Below are 20,436 nucleotides of genomic sequence, written 5' to 3' on the forward strand. Positions count from 1 at the left end.
TGCTATACTATGTTATTTGATACTATATTGTCTAGCACAGTCTCTGGAGCGTAACAGTAAGAAGCATTTTGTATGAAAGTATTCTGTACTTCTGTATGACAACTATTAAAGAAACTTGAAACATACACACGCGGTGAGGTTGTTTTACGATCATCACACTCTCCTATTGTAATTTGTATTTATTCTCACTTAAAGGAACACGCCGACATTATGGGAACTGCACTTACCGTCTTCTCCAGAGTCAGACAAGAAGATTGATACCAGTTTCCTCTCTGTGCGTTCAGTAGAAAGCTATCCGGCTACAAGCTAGGCTTGCTTAGCACAAATGAATGGAAGCGGGTACGGATCAGCTAGCCTCGCTGTTGGCTAGAAACGCCTCTCCCTGAGTTTTAAGCTAGGCTAGTGGTCCGTATGCACTTCCATTCATTTGTGCTAAGCAAGGCTAGCTTGCAGCCAAATAGCTTTCTACTGAAGACTGGCAATGTCACTATCTCGGTCACTCACCCTGCCCCTAGTGGTGGCTCACAGGCATGCCACTTTGAATGTCACGATGAATGCTTTGCATCTACATTATGACACTTTGTGTCCATGTTTCTTTATTGAGACAGTAGGAAGGCTGAGAGGGGGACCAGATTAGTGGATACAGAGGAGAGAAGGTTACGGTACATGTGGTTGTAGGGGGGCGGGGCAAACATAAACCAATGAAAGGGGATCTCTCCCGAGTTCAACGACCCCTCTCGTGAGTCTTTACGACAAACTGTTCAAAAGATACCAAAAAGTGGGCGGTGCCTATGAATAGGGGGCGTGGCAAACGTAGACCAATGAAAGAGGATATACCTACTGACTAGTGTGTTTCCCCAGACGCGTCCCGCTGGAGCATCCCCCCTGTGTTCTCCTGGCTCCAGAAGGAGGGGGGGCTGAGTGAGGAGGAGATGACCCGCACCTTCAACTGTGGCCTGGGGGCCGTGCTGGTGGTGGCGCCCCCGGACGCCCAGAGGGTCCTACGCCAGCTCCAAGCCCACGAAGACGCATGGATCGTGGGCTCGCTGGCCCACAAGCAGCCCGGTAAGGCAACACAGACGATGGATCCCTTGTGAAATGTAGACGGGTTACGCATGCAAGGAGAAATGGATTTAAACCTAACTTCAGAATACGCCAACAACAAATAGGCGGCTGGGTGGCGCAGCGGACTAAGCGATCGTCACCAACGTGTGATACACTGGTATCGAATCCGGCTGTCAGCGTTGCCTCCGGCTTGGCCGGCCGTCATACTGGCTCAATTGGCAGTCAGCGGGAGGGAAGCCGGTGGGTGGTAATCTGGTCGTTGTAAACAGCGACTCCTACAGGTCGGTCAGGGCGCCTGCACAGCGAGGAAGGGAGATGGTGAGGGTAGTGTGAGCCTCCCACACGTTACACCTCACCAATGAGAGTCCGCGCTGGCAGGTGAAAAGAAGTGGCTGGCTGACTCTGCATGTATCGGAGGGGACATGTGATAGTATCTATCAACCCTCCCTAGACCGACCAGTGGGGGGCACATGCGAGCAACGACCAGGAAGGGGAGGGGGGAATTGGCACGACTAAATTGGGATGGGAGAAAAACACAGAAAAACAGGAGAAAAAGTGGATAAAAAAAATAAGAATACGCCAACAACTAGTGCATGAATAGACAATCTAGTGCCACTCTTGAATTCTAATCTAGATTATAATTATATGAGTGGCACTAGATTGTCTATTCACATATTCAGTTATACAGATGTCGGTGTACAGGATATTGTGCATATCTGCAAAATCTGTACAGAATATGGGCATTTGACAGTCCAGATAGCAGAACCTGGTGACTCTTTTGAAGAATTGCTGTGTGTGTGTGTGTGTGTGTGTGTGTGTGTGTGTGTGTGTGTGTGTGTGACGCATGTAGGGGCGGAGCCAGTGGTGGTCAGGAACCTGGGACACAGCCTGTGCGCAGGTCCCTCACCCGTGGGAGAGTTGGACGTCCTGCGGAACAACGGTTGCCACGGGGACAGCGGAACGCCGCGCAAGAGAACCAAAATAGCCGTCCTCATCTCCGGCACAGGTCCGTGTGGCTGGATTAGCGTTCCTACTGTTTTGTTGAAGGTGTTCCCACTACATGGCATGATGGACGTGCCACAAAAGGACGGGAGAAACGTGAAAAAGAATCCATTTATCATGATGCCTTTTGTGGGAAATCCCACTGCTTCAACCTGTAAAATGGATAATCAACCTGAATAGAAATTTTGATTAATATGCGTTTTTTATTCAATTAATTTGATAATTTGAAGTCATTATAGTCTTTTATCTCTGTGTCCTATAATGAGTCTTGTGGTGTGTTGCAGGCACCAACCTGCAGGCTCTGATGGACCAGGCTAAGAGGTCATCCAGCTCGGCGGAGATAGTGGTGGTGATCTCCAACAGGCCTGGGGTGCTGGGCCTGAAGAGAGCCTCCCTGGCAGGCATCCAGACACGGGTATGGAGCTGGTGCCATAACACCATAACGTCCAAGTAGGCCGTCGATACTCTGTTGTATTTTGACAAGTTTTATTCGCCCGACTTTTTTTTATTACATTTTTACAAGGGCAAATGCCAATGTCACGTGCCTTAGTTTTGAAAAGTGATTTTCACTTACAAATAATAAATAAATATATAAAAACATTTATACAATGCACAGAATGCTTGTGAAGTTCTCCTTCCAATATGGCTGTATCTGTAACCACTGATGATTCCTATGCAGCGGTAGAGTAGGTAAAACCGTGGAAAAGCATGATATTACGGTTCCACTGTGACTCGTTTACTAAATCTATTCGAAGGTTTTTGTTTGGGGGGGGGGGGGGGGGGGGGTCCTATTTAAAAATAATAATTTAAAAGAACTTGATGGCAAAAGTGTTTGCTTTAAAGGTGCTATAGATAATTCAGCCACTAGATGTCACACTAAAGCACCAGCATGTAATTTATCCAATCAGGTGCATGGGGAAATGGGAAGTACATTCCTTGTACATATATATTCTCTGCTTCAAACTGGTTATGCTTTGGCCCTCTTTCGAAATGGGTTATGCTTCGAGTTAGGGTTAGGCGGAAGAGACCCTTCGGAGCTAAACCAATCAGAGGGTCTTCGCAGTACGCGGCAAGCCAATCAGAGAGCGTCTTCGCACACATAGGCTATGGAAAAAAATCATGCAAAAATTCATTTTGGACCTGCAAACATTTAGTAATTTTGGGGGGGGGGGGGGGGGGGGGGATACTTATTTTGCACAAAAGCTCTGTGGATGGATTATCTAAATAAAATAAAAACGACATACAAATGTTATCGATGGCACTTTTTTTTTTTTTTAAATGCCAGCTCTCCGTAGCATTATTCCTACATCACTCGTTGTCCCCGTCTCCACCAGGTGGTGGACCACAAGCTGTACGGCAGCAGGGCGGAGTTCGACGGCACCATCGACCGCGTGCTGGAGGAGTTCGGCGTGGAGGTGGTGTGTCTGGCCGGGTTCATGAGGATCCTCACCGGGCCCTTCGTCAGGAAATGGAACGGTGCGACCGCCTCAGCCGAGCACCGGGCCCTCAGCGTGCCTGAACATCTTAAACGGAAACACTCGTTATCAAGTATCGTGTGAGAAAAGCTTTCTGGCCGAGTAAAGGTGTTAATATACGTGTGCTCGTCCTCCACCAGGTAAACTGCTGAATATCCATCCGTCCCTGCTGCCTTCTTTCAAGGGTGTGAACGCCCAGAAGCAGGCCCTGCAGGCCGGGGCGCGGGTCACCGGCTGCACCGTTCACTTCGTGGCCGTAAGTAGCAACTGGGCTGCTTGTGCAAATCAGAGTGTGCTTCAACTGTCCGTTAATCTGAGCCTAAAAGGGATTTCCTGAAATGTTAATCTGAGCCTAAAAGGGATTTCCTGAAATGTTAATCTGAGCCTAAAAGGGATTTCCTGACATGTTAATCTGAGCCTAAAAGGGATTTCCTGACATGTTAATCGGAGCCTAAAAGGGATTTCCTGAAATGTTAATCTGAGCCTAAAAGGTATTTCCTGAAATGTTAATCTGACCCTGAAAAGGAAACCCTGAAATGTTGAATTATATTTCTTTGCTCATTTCTTCTTCACCAGACCCATTGTCTTCACCTCAGTTATTCGTTTCGGTGTTCTCTTCTATCAAAACTTTATTTGATAATGATAAATTACATTTTAAAAGTGCCAATTTGTAAGAAGTTATTCCCTTTTTCATCTGATGACGTCTTTGGTCTTGACCCCCTTTGGTCCTGATCTCGACTCTGGTCTCAACTGAGGTGAACACCAACACGCCACATGAATGACAACAGGAGAAACGGTAAAGTATCTGGTGAAGGAAAAATAACCGAGGGATGCCCCTTTGACCACCCGTCTCCTCCTTTCCCAGGAGGAGGTGGACGCGGGAGCCATCGTGGTGCAGGAGGCGGTGCCCGTGCAGGTGAACGACACCGAGGAGAGCCTATCGGAGCGGATCCGCGAGGCGGAGCACAGGGCCTTCCCCGCAGCGCTGGAGCTGGTGGCCAGCGGCGGCGTCAAGCTCGGAGAAGACGGCCGCGTGGTCTGGAACTCCACCACACAGAACTAGGATGACCAACATCACACCTTTACACTCATAGACATATAAAGGCTAGACGACTCACCCGCGCTGCTGGCCAATGGAGACGGACATTGCCACATGGTGGCCATCTTGCCACAGGCAGCACGCCCACTCATAACATGAATGTCTTTAGTGCATGTACTATTGAAATAACCATAGCTTGCTAAATGTTCAACCGATTTTTAAAACTGTTTGGTTTGTTATAAACGTCAGAATTTCATACTGCATACTTATAATGGACGTTCATATGAAAATAATTTCAACATGTCCAAGCATCCTGAATCATAGCCACGTTAATAACGTTTGTAATAAACCAAACCGTTTGTAAATCCGTCAAGATTTCAACGAGTTGAGTATTTTTTGTTTGTGCAGATCACTGACTGTTACTGAGTCGACTGTGACAAGATGGCCGCCTGTGAACTACGCCTTGCACCATCTAGTTATATATATATCTATGTTTACACTACTGCACAGTGTGCGGTAAACTCAGCCGCTCTGCAGCAGTCAGATTACACTGGTGCTCCAGTATATAGCTGTCATTTACAACTTGTTTGATGGTACACCAATACAAAGACATTTAGAAATACTCAAATGACATTTTCAAAGACATTAGGTCAAAACATTGACTTTTCATGGTCGCACTGCCTTAAAGGAACACGCCAACATTTTGGGAAATTAGCTTATCCTCTTCTCCAGAGAGAGACTAGATAGATAGCTTTCTACTGAACGCACAGAGCGGAAACTGGTGTCTATCTAGTCTCTGGAGAAGAGGATAAGCTAATTTCCCAAAATGTCTGCGTGTTCTTTTAAGTATTCTTTTTCTGGTTGTCTGGGTCATTGGGTAGCAGGGTTGATTTTACTGTATTATTCGAGGCTATAAAGAAACGCAAAGATCAAGACTTACTGTTACCATAGCAACGGGGGAAATCCTATTTTACATGTCGTTACTGCTTATCGTCTTGAAGACATTCCTTCCACTACTTGAAGCAAGAAAAAAAACATTCCTTTTGTTGTACCTTTTTGAGAAATGCTATGCTTGTATTTGAACTGGAATTAAGTTTACACAATTGTGAAGATAAAGAAAACGAGTCATAAGTCCATTATGTGGATGGATTACCAAGTGTTACGGTGAAACGTCAGAGCTGTTGTCTGCATAATGTAAACATGATATTACTGTCCATGATAATTAAAACCTGCCTTGTTGAATGAAAGCCAAGTTTCTCATGGTCTTTGTCCAATTCATTATTCAAATGTAATCAGATTGATATCCTAAATCATCCATAATTGGTAAATGAACTGCATTTATATAGCACTTTTATCCAAAGCACTTTACAACTTATGTCTCCATCGGGAGCAGTTAGGGTTCCAGTGTCTCGCTCAAGGACACTTCGAAAGGCTGCTGGGAGGAGCGGGAATCTAATCGGGAACCTTACGATTACTAGGCGAGCGCTCTACCTCCTGAGCCCCATGTGTCATTTATTCGTAACCCTGTTGTGTTTGTTACAACATAACAGATTGGTGACTCATTTCACATTCCTCTACAGGTCCAAAGGCACCAGAACTGTACATAACTATAACATTATAGAACTATAGGCACCCACTTGGGAACCACTGTTCTAGAGTGCTTTTGGAACACAAGACCCAGGTCTGATGGTGTTTGTCTTGAAAATATTCCAGTGGATTCGCTCAGTCTCTGGTTGTTTCCTTGAGGTCACGTGGCCTTTCCAAGTCTTAAACCCTGGGTTTGCTCCAGGTGGAGCAGGGCGGGACGCCCCACCGGCGTTATGTTCTGTGGAAGCGCAGGACTGACAGTCTCTCGTTGCCGGCTCTCCTCGACAGACACGGTGCTCCTCTCAGACCGCTCTCTCCCAGGACACTGATGATCTCATCTAGAGGGAGGAAAACCTCAAGTTACTGTGGATTCAGCAGCTGCGTCGATTAGATCAGTGGTTTCACTTTTTTTGCAGTGATCAGCAGCTCTATAGGTCACTCTTGTTGGTCCACAACATACTAGGGGTGTATACCAAACAACGTCCTGGGTTCGAATCCGGCCAAGGACCTTTGTTTCATGTCATCCCTATTTATAAAAAATAATTCTCCACCCTCTAGTGGCCACAGGTTTCACCTTAGGAGGCTGGAATTTGGCATGGAGGTAAAATGTGTGTTCATGCCAATTGGCTAAAAGGGGGCATGGCCTATAGTAAAAATGTCATCGTTTTTTGGAGGGGACCCACTTTTCAGAATAAATACTCTACGACCCAAAACTGATTCGGCAGATTTTTTTACATTTTAAAAGATTATCTCATATGGCAAACATAGCATTAGATGGCAGTAACACTTTGGAAAACAAGCGATGAGAAAAGCCTTTTTTTCAGATACAGAGAAGTTTAAGATGGAAAACTCACCTGGGTTGTTCTCCGCTATGGTGATTAGGTAGAAGAGCCCCTTATTGGACAGCAACTGGGTTACCATGGGGAGAAACCTGTCCGTCACCTCTCTGCCCCGCCTCCCGCCAGCCCAAGCAGCTTCTATGCCTCTGCTGCCAACCTGAAAGACACACAGGATGTCAACATGCAGGGCAGGCTCAGTTATCTCTCCCTGGCTTGTGTGAGGGCATTGACCCACTACTCTGGAAAGGCAGCTGTATAGAAACATAAGAGGATGGTGATTGGCTACTAAAAAACTGGGTGACGATGGTGATTGGCTACTACAAACTGGGCGAGGATGGTGATTGACTACTAGAAACTGGGTGACCATTCGCATACATTTCCATATTCAACACCCCTACATTACCACTCACATCCATAGAATTATATATATATAAACACACAACTTGCATCATATAACTTTCTTACATTATAGGAGCTAGGTCAGGATTAGCAGGAAGGGGTACAAACCAAGGAAAGAACAGCAGGAACCCCTAACCATGTATCAGGGTATGCATGTTAAAACTAAGACTAAGGTTTGACACAGGCTCATATTCACTTATTGACTGGATTAGAAAAGGTTTAACCTGGCTCTTTCAACCAGATTGAATTGGCATCAGATTGGAGTTACATCACACAAGCACACAAAAGCACCATAGTGCCTTAGTGTATTGTATGAGTTTGTATAGATGGAATATACGTTCTATCTCGTGTATCATGTTTAGTCTATGGTTTTAGTTTATAGTCTATAACTTATTTACACAGTTAGCATAGTTTTGTATAGATTAGGGCTGTCCCCGACTAAGGATTTGGATTTGTCTAGTCTAGTGTGTTCATTAGATGGGTGAAATCCTCTTTCAGTGCCTATTTTCGTAGGCAGTTAGCCTCTGGTATGCGTGCCATTAGCGTTCTAGGCCTCTTTTCTTTTGGAAAGAATGATAAATAAAAAATAAAAATGTGTATTCGACTAAGAGGTTGGCTAGTCGACTACGGCTCCTTTCGACCGATTAGTCGACTAATGGGGGTCAGCCCTAGTATAGATAGAATATATGTTGTGTATTATGTTTAGTTTATAGTTTATTTATCTTATTTAGTTATAGTTTATATTTATAATTATAGCTTACAGTTATAGTTTGTAAAGATAGATAGAATACTACAGTTGAGACACTGGGAAAAACAAGCATCTCACGTTTTTCTGAATGTATGTACATTTTAAAAAGCGGTGACAATAAAATAATCTCAATCTGATCTGAATCTGTTAGCCGGCGGTAATCTAATCTCAGGTGTTTGAAGATATTCTATCTGGAATTGTCCTGTTATTACCCGATTAAGAGGACCACGGTGGACTTTTCTATTATTTAAATCTTCTAAAGTTACCTACTATACGTTCATCCTGTGTGCCCCCCCCCCCCCCCCCCCTCTGCACTTGTGTGAGTTCGTAGTATGTGTCCCTTTTTAAATAAAGCGAAGCATCTCCTCTCAGAAAAGAACAGGATGAGAAGAGTCACCAACCTCTTCTGAAGGTGTGACCACATAGGGAGGATTGAACAGGAGAACGTCCACTTTCCCACAAAGCCTGGGCAGAAGACACTCCACCTAGAGAAGGGAACGTTAAAAAGGAACACACCAACATTATGGGAAATGCGCTTACGGTCTTCTCCACAGTCAGACAAGAAGATAGATACAGACTCCCTCTCTGTGAGTTCAATAGAAATCTAAGCTTAGCACAAATTAATGGAAGTGGATATGGATCAGCTAGCCTAGCTGTTGGCCAAAAACACCTCCCCCGGAGTTTCAAGCTAGGCTAGCTGAGAGCCGGATAGCTTTCCACTGAACACAGAGAGAGGAAATTGGAAGTTGTTTTTTTCTAATATGCGTTTTGAACTGTTTGAACTTACTTGCGATCTCGACAGCATTGCAAATGAGGGTACAACCTCAACATCCATTTTGAGAATAAATAACGGTTTCAATCAATCAATAGAAGACTATGAAGATTTGTTTTGCATGAGCATAAAGCAAAGTCGGGGAGAAACCTCACTTTTGCATGCAGGTTCCTACTAGTTCAAACATGTAAACAGAGCGGTTCAGGGTGAAGGGTGAAGTGGTGCTGGACAGGATAATGTGTTTATAGGTAACAGGGTTCAGCCAGAGTGAGCACTCTATCTACACAATAACAATACAGCCATATAGATGTAGAGAGTGAGCACTCCATCTACACAATAGATGGACCCTGATGTAAACAAGACTAAAGTCTTTCTCTGGTCTGCATCCTCTTAACAATTGTGTGTATTGAGCCGTACTGTATTGTACCCATTCTACAATCTGTTAATAAAGTTTTCAATCAATCAAACAAAGTGCCAACACTGCTACTGCGCCATTAGAGGCTAATTCAGAAAACTCCACTTGTTTTCTATACAAAAGACAAACACTGCTTCTTCCTCGTTTGAGATTCAGTGGCAGTTGGAACACGGAATTGCACCAAAAGTGTGTGTGTGTGTGTCTCACCAGGTCTGTGATAACAGGTTGCAGAGAAACACTGTTACAGCGAGCCGTCTCCACAGTGCACTGAGCCGCTAAAGGATTCACATCTGTGCATCTTGGGGCAAAACAAGATAAGATGAGATATTCCTTTATTGGTACATATGGGCAGGGTAATACTTGAAAGACAAACATAGGCAATAAATACAAGAAATATAAACAGTGTGTAAACAAAGGTGCAGATGAGGGTCTGTATGTCCTATTGGTTATATACAGACACACTTACTGGAGACAATTTCCCATCTCTTAATTCATCTCTCTCTTTCACTATAAAAAAAATAATATATATATATATTTTTTTTTCTTTCTATTCCCAATTGTAAATACGATATAGGCTAATATGGACTGCATTTATACAACAGCTTCTGGACGACCGCTCTGCCTCCTGAGCCACTGTCTGTCACCATCTTAAAACTCCTTGAATTATAAATACAAAACAAACGCATACATTTATACACACACACAGACACACATACACACAGTGACTCACAGATATAAAGCTGGAGACCCGACCACTGATGCCAGGAACGCAGACACCACTCCTGAGCCACTCCCCACCTCCAAACACACCGATGGACTAAAAGAAAATTAAGGTAATATCCAAAATCACCACCATTAGCCTCACTTGGTGCCTGTATCACTGTACATAATAATACTATAACACTGTACATACATGCGATTAGCACTATGACTCAGTAGTAGACAGTAGTACTCATCTATAATCACTGTTATAAAACCGGGCCCTTAGATCCTCTGACAAACTTCTATTGTCTGTCCCTAGGGCCCGGCTTGCAACCCGGGGTGATCGTGCCTTTCAGGTAGCTGCTCCCAAACCCTTTCTCTTTGAGATCAGTAGAAACATGCGACTCTTTTAAAAAACAGCTAAAAACGCTACTGTTTTGTATTAAATCTCTAGTTGGTGTGTTTAATTGATTCTATGTATTAATGATGTTGTTTGATGCTCTTCATTTATTTTGATTGGAAAGCAAGTGATCCTGTATGTTGAAAGGTGCTATATAAATAAAATGTACTTACTTACTTACTTACTTACTTACTTACTTACTTACTTACTTACTTACTTACTTACTTACTTACTTACTTATACACAGTTTAATCACCTGTATATTGTATATTACTATTACACTTTACTGTTACATTTGCACTCTGGTTAGAATTTCGGTTGATGACAATACATTTGAATCTAATCTAAACTCATTTCAACCATTATTTCAGAACTTTTTGTGAAACTCCAAACAACTATTTTGGATCAATTACTAATGGGTGATGTTGCACAGATGCATCATATAAAATGAACACAGTTGATGACTTTAGCTTGTGAAAGTGACTCCTCTTATTAAATCACCCATATTCATATCCATATTCAAAAAACAATTAATCTAATTTAATTTCATCATAAATCCCCATCACATTAAGTATACTCCTGTGCATCAGTGTTACATCTACTGTTAGTATGACTGTGTGTTTCCTTTTCGTCATTGTACACCGCTAATATGTTATTCTCCTCTTCTTTGCCCTCTTGTACTAAAACAAAAAAGTGTTCTTGTTACTGACTCGTGTCAATCTTCCATGTTTTTTCGCTGTAGTGTCTGCCTTGTGTCTCTGTTCCTGACTGTCTTGTAGTTTATTTTGTAGACCATGCTGCTACACATATGTATTTCGTTCATATTGTTTATGGACAATGAGATGGGAGTGGAACTTTGTACAAGCCCTTTGGGCTTCGTTCCCTCCTAGCACTGTTTAAAAATAAATAAACTAAACTAAACCTATTGGTGTATGGTGCGGACTGCCAGTGGTTTTAGGGACAAGGGGGCGTTGTAGTCCACGAACGTGTATGTCATGTTTCCAGGTACAGCCAGACATTTCGCTTGAACTGGTAGGCCTACTTGGCCAAGCCAAACGTAAAAAAAAAAAATATATATATATATATGCCATGAACAAAACCCCAAACGATTCAGCTTATCGTGGAAGATATGACGCTTTATTATTACTACAACTACTATTATACTAGTCACCAAGGTGCACTGCACATCTGACTAGTAGGCTGGCTAGTCTACTACTAGTGATCATTATTAGTACACACACATCTAGAGGAGACTCTGCCCTACAAACTACAAAGGCAAACAGTAGCCACTAGTTGCTGCTTTTTCTTTCGCCATCAGGGCAGCTGACACCGATATGACAGTCCCCCCCCCCCACCCCACCTCCTCCAATGTACAGTTTCTTCGTCAACTGTATCTTTTTAGACTATTTTTGTATCACAAATAGTACTGTATTTGTAAATCTGGTATGTCATAAATGTATAGATACAGTATGTCATGTATATCATATATGTTATGATGAATTGAAAATGGGGGACCCTGATGTAAACAAGACTAAAGTCTTTCTCTGGTCTGCATCCCCTTAACAATTGTGTGTATTGAGCTGTACTGTACTGTACTGTACCCATTCTCAATTTTCAATCATGAATGAATGAATGAAAACTACAGATTGCAGAATGGGTACAGACTAAGTACAGTACGGGTCAATGCACACAATTGTTAAGGGGATGCAGACAGACCAGAGAAAGACTTTCGTCTTGTTCACATCAGGGTCCCCCGTTTTCAATTCAGTGAATCAATATGGAATCTCACCGCATCTGTTGTAGTTTCTCGGCATCTTGCTCCAGTGCATCGAGTAACAGGAACGAGTCTTCTGCCGGCTCGTAGACATCTTCGAAGACACCACGTCCAGCGTGGGAGTAAACAGGTGTGGGGATGATGCTGTTTGACATTTTATAAACAAACCAGACTGGTGAACATTGTGCTAGAGTTAGCCTGGCTAATGTCAGCTACATTCACGTGTCATTCCTTGCCGTTTAGCGGTGTTTGTTAGCTAATTATTCAGTTAGTCTAAATAATTAGACTAATTATTTGTTAGTGCCAGGCGCTCGTTTTGCAAGCATGTCTCTAGAAGAACAGGTTAATATATGCTCAGTAGATGATACTAGCCAGCCTCTCCTACAGTAAACACCATAGATATATATATAGAACACTAGATAGCTTGCCCGCGCTGCCGGCCAATGGAGAGCGACGTCACTGAACCGCCGCCATCTTGGGAGGGTCAGCCTTGAGTGAGAGTGAGTGAGCTGCACAGACAAAAATACTCATAACTCGCTGAAATATTGACGGATTTACAAACGGTTTGGTTTATTACAAGCATTATTAACGTGGCTATGATTCAAGCGGTTTGTAAAAAAAATGTAGAGTTCCGTGTTCCTTCGCTCTCCATGTTCAATGTAGAGGGTTCTGTTGCTTTGTCATCAGTGTCGTTCAATGTAGAGGGTTCTGTTTCTTTGTCACCATGGCTCATATCTTATCATAATGTATTTATCCACACAAAGAACGCCTGATCCGTTTTGTTTCTTTTATGTGAATAGTTTATTTACAATAAGTGAACCAAACTTCTCCTCCATTACAAACATTCCCAGCTGTGACACACCCCTTTCACCCCTGTGCGCACTGACAGCTGACCGATGACAGCTGACAGCTGACAGCTAGATATACGTGCTCGGCTTCCCGCCACTGCGTCATGCCGTCATGTCTTTACGTACTGCAACAAGAACAAAACACAATACTTAGAATAGAGTTGCACCACATTTCCAATACAACACATGCCTATGAACGTCTAGGCTACTCACTACAAAACATATTAACAACCATAACATATGATCCCATTTTCACCCCCACTTGTTCTCATCATCTCAAGCCGAAAATGACGATACTCATGTTAGTTTCCAAAAAAGAAACTCTTGAATTTATTAAACTTGAACTTCACTACCGGTTTTGTAAGTATGTCTGCAGCCATATCTTCTGTTGGGCAGTAAACAATATCGATTTTCCCTTCGGTGACTGCCTCACGAATAAAGTGATACTTTACATCAATGTGTTTGGACCTCTGTCTGTTCACTGGGTTCTTACTGAGTGCAATGGCCCCCTGGTTGTCTTCATGAATCTTTGTACAATGGTAGACTCTCTTATCCATGCCATTTAATAGTTGAGTTAGATACATGCTTTCCTGAGTAGTAGTAGCTAGACTGATGTATTCAGCCTCACATGTTGAGAGTGCTACTGTTGGTTGTTTCTTTGACTTCCAGGATATTGCAGGGCCTTGTTTAGTCAGGCTAAAACAGTATCCTGTCGTACTTCGTCTATCTTCCACAGAAGATGCCCAGTCAGAATCACTGTAAGCTATAAGACTTAAGTCTTCATCTGATTTCTTGAAGCACAACTCGTAGTCACTGGTTCCCTTTAGGTATCTCAAAACATGTTTAGCAGCTACTAAGTTCTCTGTTTTTGGATTTGCCAGTGTTTGTGATAATTTACTAACAATCCAGCTAATATCTGGTCGGGTACAAGTCATTGCATAGATCAAACTGCCTATGATCTCACGGTATTCTTTGGGATTAACATTGTTGTTGTCACTCTCCTCAATTCTATCAACTTCCACTTTTAATTCACATGGTGTATATCTAGGTTTACAGTTTGACATTCCAAATCTATCAAGCATTTTTAGAATGTATGTTTTCTGATTCATTTTTATTTCTTCTCCCTTTTGTTCAAACTGAATGCCCAGGAAGTATGATATTTTCCCCAGATCCTTCATGTTAAACTGGGCTTTCATGTTTTCCTTGAAACTGTTCAGAAGTTCGTTACTGCTAGCGGCGATGATTAAATCATCGACCCAGATTAGTACGATAATAGTTTCATCACCCATCTCTTTTCTGTATACACAGTGATCAGATAGATTTCTTGTAAAGTTGTCTTTCTCTAGATGATCATTTAGGAGTTTGTACCAGTTCCTTCCGGACTGTTTCAGACCATAAAGGGATTTCTTTAATTTACATACCAACTTCTTCCCAGTCTCTGATACCTCTTCATAACCCTCAGGTTGTTCTAGGAATATGTCTTCCTCTATAGGAGCATGTAAGTATGCCGTTTTGACGTCCATTTGATGGACAATGAGGTCATCTTGTACTGCGACCTGCATCAATGCCCTTACTGACGTAAGGTTTGCTGTTGGAGCAAACGTCTCATGGTAGTCTATGCCTTCTGTTTGATTGTAACCCTTAGCAACGTATCTAGCTTTATATATTTGGCCTCTTTCAGCATTTTCTTTAATGGCATAGACCCATCTACCCCCCACTGTGTTCCTGCCCTCAGGCAAAAAGGTCAGTTCAAAAGTGTCATTTTCTTTCAGTGAGTTGATCTCATCGTTCATCGCTTGTTCCCATTTGGGTGACTCTGGTGACCTCAGAGCTTGTCTATAGGTTTGAGGGACTCCACAAACCGCCCTGTAACAGTAATCAACACATGTATCGGTTACATCATCATCTGTAAAATCTGATACATAGTCGTGTAAGTATTGTGGTTTCCTCCTCTCTCTTTTTGGATAGCGGCATTTTTCACTAGGACTAGGTTGTGGATCTGCATCGTTTTCATCCTGTTGATCTGTATCTGTATTTACAGTCTCGTCGCTCCCCTCTAGAACCTGACTCTCTGTGTTCTCCTCAACCTGTGGCTGTGGTACATGAGTGCTGTTCTTACTACCAGACTCTCTGCCTTGTGTCAGGAATTCTGTATCATCCTCATCAGTTTGAGTCTGTTGTTCCACACTGTTCTTTCTAATGAATTTTACTAGCCTGTGTTTTGATACCTTTCCTGTATGCGGTTTGTATACTAGGTATGCCGGGCTGTTTTTACTGTATCCCACAAATATCCCCTTTTCACATCTGGGGTCGAGTTTCTTATGATCGTGTTTATATGCATAACACTCTGAGCCAAACACCCACATTTTTGAGAGGTCTGGTTTCTTTCCTGTTAACATGAAGTAAGGGGTATTTTTGGTCCTTTCATTGTAGCATCTATTTCGGATGTGAGCTGCATTTTGTACAGCATAAGGCCACAGTGTCTTTGGTAATCTCTTTTCTAATAATTGGCACCTTCCCATTTCAAATAAAGTCCTAAACTGTCTCTCAGCTGTGCCGTTTTGATGGGGGGAATAGGGGCATGATGTCTCATGTCTTATCCCTCTATCTCTCAACAGTGACTGAAAGGAGTTGCTTGTGTATTCCGTACCGTTATCTGACCGTATGGTCTTGACTTGACCATATGGTGCACTATCTGCCAGGAATTTTTCAGTTGCCAATGTTGTTTCACCCTTGTTTTTGAGGAAATAAACAGACACTGCTCCTGAGAAATCATCTGTGAATGCGATTGCATATCTATGTCCATCTTGAGTAGTTGGGTCAATGGGACCTGCTAAGTCAGTGTGAATTAACTCTAGGGGGGCACTAGCTTTTGCATCAGGTTTCCTATTTCTGTTGTTGGTCAATTTTCCTTCAGTACAGACACTACAGTCTATCTTAGTGTTACCTGTTATCTTCATACCCTCTACCACCTTTGGTAATTTCAACACATCATCTACGTTACAATGTCCCATGATCTCATGCCAAGTTTTTACATCACAAGTTAAGCTCACTTTGTCTCTGGACATCATATCATTAATTGAATGATCAACACATGTTTCATTATTTACAGTTTCCAGGTAGTACAGTCTATCATGCTGCTCTATGCGGAAAACAGCGCCATCTCTGTTGGTGACCAGGTTCTGTCCTTCTTGGAATGTCACCTTGTCTCCGTCTGCTGTGGCTGCTTGCACGGAGAGTATGCTCTGTGGATACGATGGGATAAACAGCGCATTCCTCAGTGTGATTCCGACGCATCTTCCATCTGAGTCCTGTAGGCAGTGGCGGACTGGGACACAAATTCAGCCCGGGACATTCAGACGCACCAGCCCACACACCGGCCCACGCACCGGCCCCGAAACCGGCCCACACAACGGCCGTTATGAAACACTTGTCCAGTATTAAACAACCCAAGGCTGTGGCTAAGGAGTCAACATCAGGGAGACCAAATCTACACACCGCCCCTAGATGTGCACTCATGCACAGTGCACACACACACACAGACACATACCGTTACTTCCTGTCATTGGGATATGTTTTTTTTTTTACTAACATCTTAGTGCCTCATTAGCCTAGGGATTAAGGATACATGAAGTATTAACTACACCATAATAATATTGAGGTTGATCCATAGAAAAGGTCTGTGCTACACAATTTCAGTTAGATTGGATTTATTGTCCTTTAATTTGGCACTCATGACATTAGTTGCTTGCCGTTTAATCAACATCGAAAGACCCCCCACTTCCTCCCAGACACCCATTCCAAGAGCGTTCTCTCTCTCTCTCTCTCTCTCTCTCTCTCTCTCTCTCTCTCTCTCTCTCTCTCTCTCTCTCTCTCTCTCTCTCTCTCTCTCTCTCTCTCTCTCTCTCTCTCTCTCTCTCTCTCTCTCTCTCTCTCTCTCTCTCTCTCTCTCTCTCTCTCTCTCTGTGTCTCTCTCTCTGTGTCTCTCTCTCTCTGTCTCTCTCTGTGTGTCTGTCTGTCTGTCTGGACTGGGCTCTCTCTCTCCCCTCAGGGTCAGCTGTGCTGGACTGGGCACTCTCTCTCCCCTCAGGGTCAGCTGTGCTGGACTGGGCGCTTTCTCTTTCCTCAGAGTCAACTGCATAAGAAGAACATCAGCAATCAATAATAATTGCTTGAATTCATACAGCGTTTTTCAGCCTTTTGAAAACACCCAAAGTAGTAGTAGTAGTAGTAGTAGTAGTAGTAGTAGTAGTAGTAGTAGTAGTAGTAGTAGTAGTAGTAGTAGTAGTAGTAGTTTATTCAGTCATCATCTCACACAATACAATATACACCATCATTTAACAATATTTGATTTTACAGTGACTGAAAAGGTACAGACTGAAGCAATGCTTATATAGCCAATGCCTGTCCTATATTCTTAACAAAAATTTAAAAAATTAAGACTCCAAAACAGTATTCTAAAAGAAAATAGCAAAAAAAACAGTATTATTCACCCTTGTAGTTTTCAAAAATAGCTTTACAAACCATTTTCTTAAAAACCAAAAGCGAATTACTCATTCTTAACTGCATATCAGCATTGTTCCACAAAGCGCTTCACAGAAACCATCAAGCATTCACACTCACACAGTCATACGCTACTGGTGGTCGTGAGCAGCATCAGCAAACACAGCTTCCCTGTGGCAGACTGACGGAATCATGTCTGCTATTCAGCGCCAACCACCATCAACAACCTTCATAAATACATTCAACATTAATGGAATAGGCTAACTACCAACTTAGCTGTAGCAGTTAGCTGTTATATGCAATCACATTTGTTTAACTACGGGGTAGTAGTTGACCTAGTTGTTAGCTTAAGCTAGTTAGCTGTGGTTATCTACAAAAATGTAGATGAGACTAATCGAGAACATGGCTAACTGTTGGGAATTCTAAGGTACATCTTATTTAAGCATGTAAAATGGCAACTAATCAATTCAATCAATTAGATTACCAATATTATATCAACATGAAAATTTGAAAGGGAACATAATAGTATTTTATTTGAGTATTTACTATTATAATATTAGTAGCCAATTAATTTGCAGCCCGTCCTAGGTTCTGATTGGCTCTCTAGGTTAGCACTTTAGCTTCTGATGCTGTGGTGGGCACTAGTCCTAACATTGCTAACGAAACTTTTAGTCAGAGAAAAAACGTCACGAGTCACGACTATTTACGTCCACGTGCTGTAAGGAATCAGGAATACGGAAAGCACATTGTCTTGTAATAGAATGACTGAAATCACTGCAAGAACTAGTATAGGCTAGCTAGCCCTCATGAACCGGCACACACCAACAGTAGAATATGCACTAGGCTACTGCACGCACCTGTCATGTTACTGTTGGTTCCTTCCACTTGAACTTCATCTTCATTAGCAGCAGCAGCTACTCTAACGCCAGCCCTTCCTCTACTAAACATGTCTGTAATTTTAGAACATTGTTCTGCGTCTTTTACTAGCAATTCTAGCTTTTTCAGCTCCACCCTTTCTTTTTTTGCATTCTCCATTTCTGCGCTTCTAGGCCTACTTGCGGTTGGGAGGAAACGTGAATCTCATTCACTGATGTCTCATGTCTCATTCAAGACTGGCTAACAAAAGCATGTCTTTCACTTAACACCAAGAAAACAGTGTGTATGATGTTCACAAAGTCACCAGTAGAGGTCACTCACTCTAATGTGTTTCTGGGAGAGGCGGAGCTGGACATTGTACATTAATTCAAGTATCTTGGGGTCACATTGGACTCTACATTGACCTTCAAAAAGTAATGTGAAGAAAGTGACAAACACAGTCAAGTTTAACATCGAAAACTTCAGGCAGATCAGGCCCTGCCTGCCAGTTAATGCTGCAAAAAAAGTGGAGAACATCCGCAGCTCCTTCTCCCAACCCCCACCCATTCCAAACGCTGAATCGAGAACCTCATCCTTCACTCTGTCATCTTTCTCTCCCATTACAGAAGCCGAGACCCTGACACTGGTAACGTCGAACCGTCCGACTACATGCCAGCTGGACCAGCTACCCTCCCCACTCCTCCAGACCATAGCACCGGACATCCTCCCATTCCTAACTGCAACCATCAACTCCTCACTCAACTCGGGGGTGGTCCCCACCTCCCTAAAACAAGCCAGAGTCACGCCCCTCATAAAAAAACCAACCCTGAACCCCACCGTCATAGCCAACTATCGCCCTGTCTCTCTTCTCTCCTTCCTTTCTAAAACACTTGAACGTGCTGTATCCAACCAACTTACTGCTTATCTCTTACAGAATGACCTCCTAGACCCCAATCAGTCTGGCTTCCGGACTGGCCACTCCACAGAAACGGCCCTCATTGCGGTCACAGAGGCACTTCACTTAGCAAAAGCGAAAGGCCTCTCCTCTGTCCTGATTCTCCTAGATCTATCTGCAGCCTTCGACACAGTCAACCATCAGATCCTCCTCGCGGCCCTCGCAGGAATGGGAGTGGCTGGATCTGCGCTGACATGGCTGACATCATACCTCAATGACCGCTCCTACCAAGTGTCATGGAGAGGGACTCTGTCGGCCACCCGCCCCCTCCGGACGGGTGTCCCCCAGGGCTCGGTCCTAGGACCCCTTCTCTTCTCCCTCTACACTAAATCACTGGGTAACATTATCACGTCTCATGGCTTCTCATATCATTGTTATGCCGATGATACTCAACTCTTCCTCTCCTTCCCTCCCTCAGATATCCACGTCTCTGAGCGGATCTCGGCCTGTCTGTCCGACATCTCCGCCTGGATGACGACCAACCACCTCAAACCGAACCTAAGCAAAACAGAATTGCTCCACCTGCCGGCCAAATCCTCCCCCCTGACCGACCTCTCCATCACAGTCGAGAATGCAGCTGTGACCGCGTCGCCGACCGCCAAGAACCTTGGTGTTGTCCTCGACGACCAGTTGAACTTCTCTGCTCACATCGCAGTGACAACCAGAACCTGCAGATTCCTCCTGAGCAACGTTAGAAGGATACGCCCCTTCCTGACAAAAGAAGCCACCCAACTCCTCGTCCAATCAACAGTCATCTCCCGCCTCGACTACTGCAACGCACTGCTAGCTGGCCTCCCGGCCACTGCCACCAAGCCTCTTCAACTCATTCAAAATGCAGCGGCCCGCCTGATCTCAAACCTACCGAAGTCAGCCCATGTCACCCCACTTCTTAGGGACCTGCACTGGCTCCCCATTGCTGCACGTATCCGCTTCAAGGCCCTCGACCTAGCATACCGTGCGGCAAAGGGAACCGCTCCCGCCTACCTCCGGTCAATGGTCTCTAACTACACACCCTCAAGACCCCTACGCTCTGCGTCTTCTGGCCGCCTCAGATCTAC

The 20,436-nt window shown here is 43.6% G+C and overlaps 2 protein-coding genes across 3 annotated transcripts in view; one reads left to right on the forward strand and one right to left on the reverse strand.

Annotated features, from left to right (window-relative positions):
* The window catches only part of gart (phosphoribosylglycinamide formyltransferase), a 47,493-nt gene extending 42,876 nt beyond the window's left edge, over positions 1 to 4,617 (forward strand). The window contains exons 17-22 of one of the 2 annotated variants that reach the window (XM_084330684.1): positions 862 to 1,065; positions 1,916 to 2,071; positions 2,352 to 2,482; positions 3,402 to 3,543; positions 3,683 to 3,798; positions 4,408 to 4,617. In XM_084330684.1, coding sequence (XP_084186810.1) covers positions 862 to 1,065; positions 1,916 to 2,071; positions 2,352 to 2,482; positions 3,402 to 3,543; positions 3,683 to 3,798; positions 4,408 to 4,605 — 947 coding nt within the window. In that variant the 3' untranslated portion in view covers positions 4,606 to 4,617. The remainder of the gene's footprint in view (positions 1 to 861; positions 1,066 to 1,915; positions 2,072 to 2,351; positions 2,483 to 3,401; positions 3,544 to 3,682; positions 3,799 to 4,407) is intronic. The other variant, XM_084330685.1, reaches the window with a different exon arrangement.
* Positions 4,618 to 6,376: 1,759 nt separating this feature from the next.
* Positions 6,377 to 12,584, reverse strand: hemk2 (HemK methyltransferase 2, ETF1 glutamine and histone H4 lysine). The gene is made up of 6 exons (XM_084330702.1): positions 12,233 to 12,584; positions 10,072 to 10,158; positions 9,549 to 9,639; positions 8,556 to 8,639; positions 7,023 to 7,164; positions 6,377 to 6,506 (listed from the first exon to the last, which is right to left on the reverse strand). The coding sequence occupies exons 1-6, from the start codon at positions 12,370 to 12,372 to the stop codon at positions 6,400 to 6,402; spliced, it is 651 nt and encodes a 216-aa protein (XP_084186828.1). The 5' UTR covers positions 12,373 to 12,584; the 3' UTR covers positions 6,377 to 6,399.
* Positions 12,585 to 20,436: the final 7,852 nt, after the last annotated feature.

Source organism: Notolepis coatsorum, assembly GCF_963971535.1.
Source record: "Notolepis coatsorum genome assembly, chromosome: 1".
Taxonomy (NCBI): Eukaryota; Metazoa; Chordata; class Actinopteri; order Aulopiformes; family Paralepididae; genus Notolepis; species Notolepis coatsorum.

Coding starts and splice junctions, on each gene's coding strand:
- hemk2 (XM_084330702.1), bottom strand. CDS start 12,372: ATGTCAAACAGCATCATCCCCACACCTGTTTACTCCCACGCTGGACGT. Junction 9,640..10,071: donor GGGTCTCCAGCTTTATATCT/GTGAGTCACTGT, acceptor TTTTGCCCCAAG/ATGCACAGATGTGAATCCTT. Junction 7,165..8,555: donor TGGTCACACCTTCAGAAGAG/GTTGGTGACTCT, acceptor TGTGTCTTTCAG/GTTGGCAGCAGAGGCATAGA.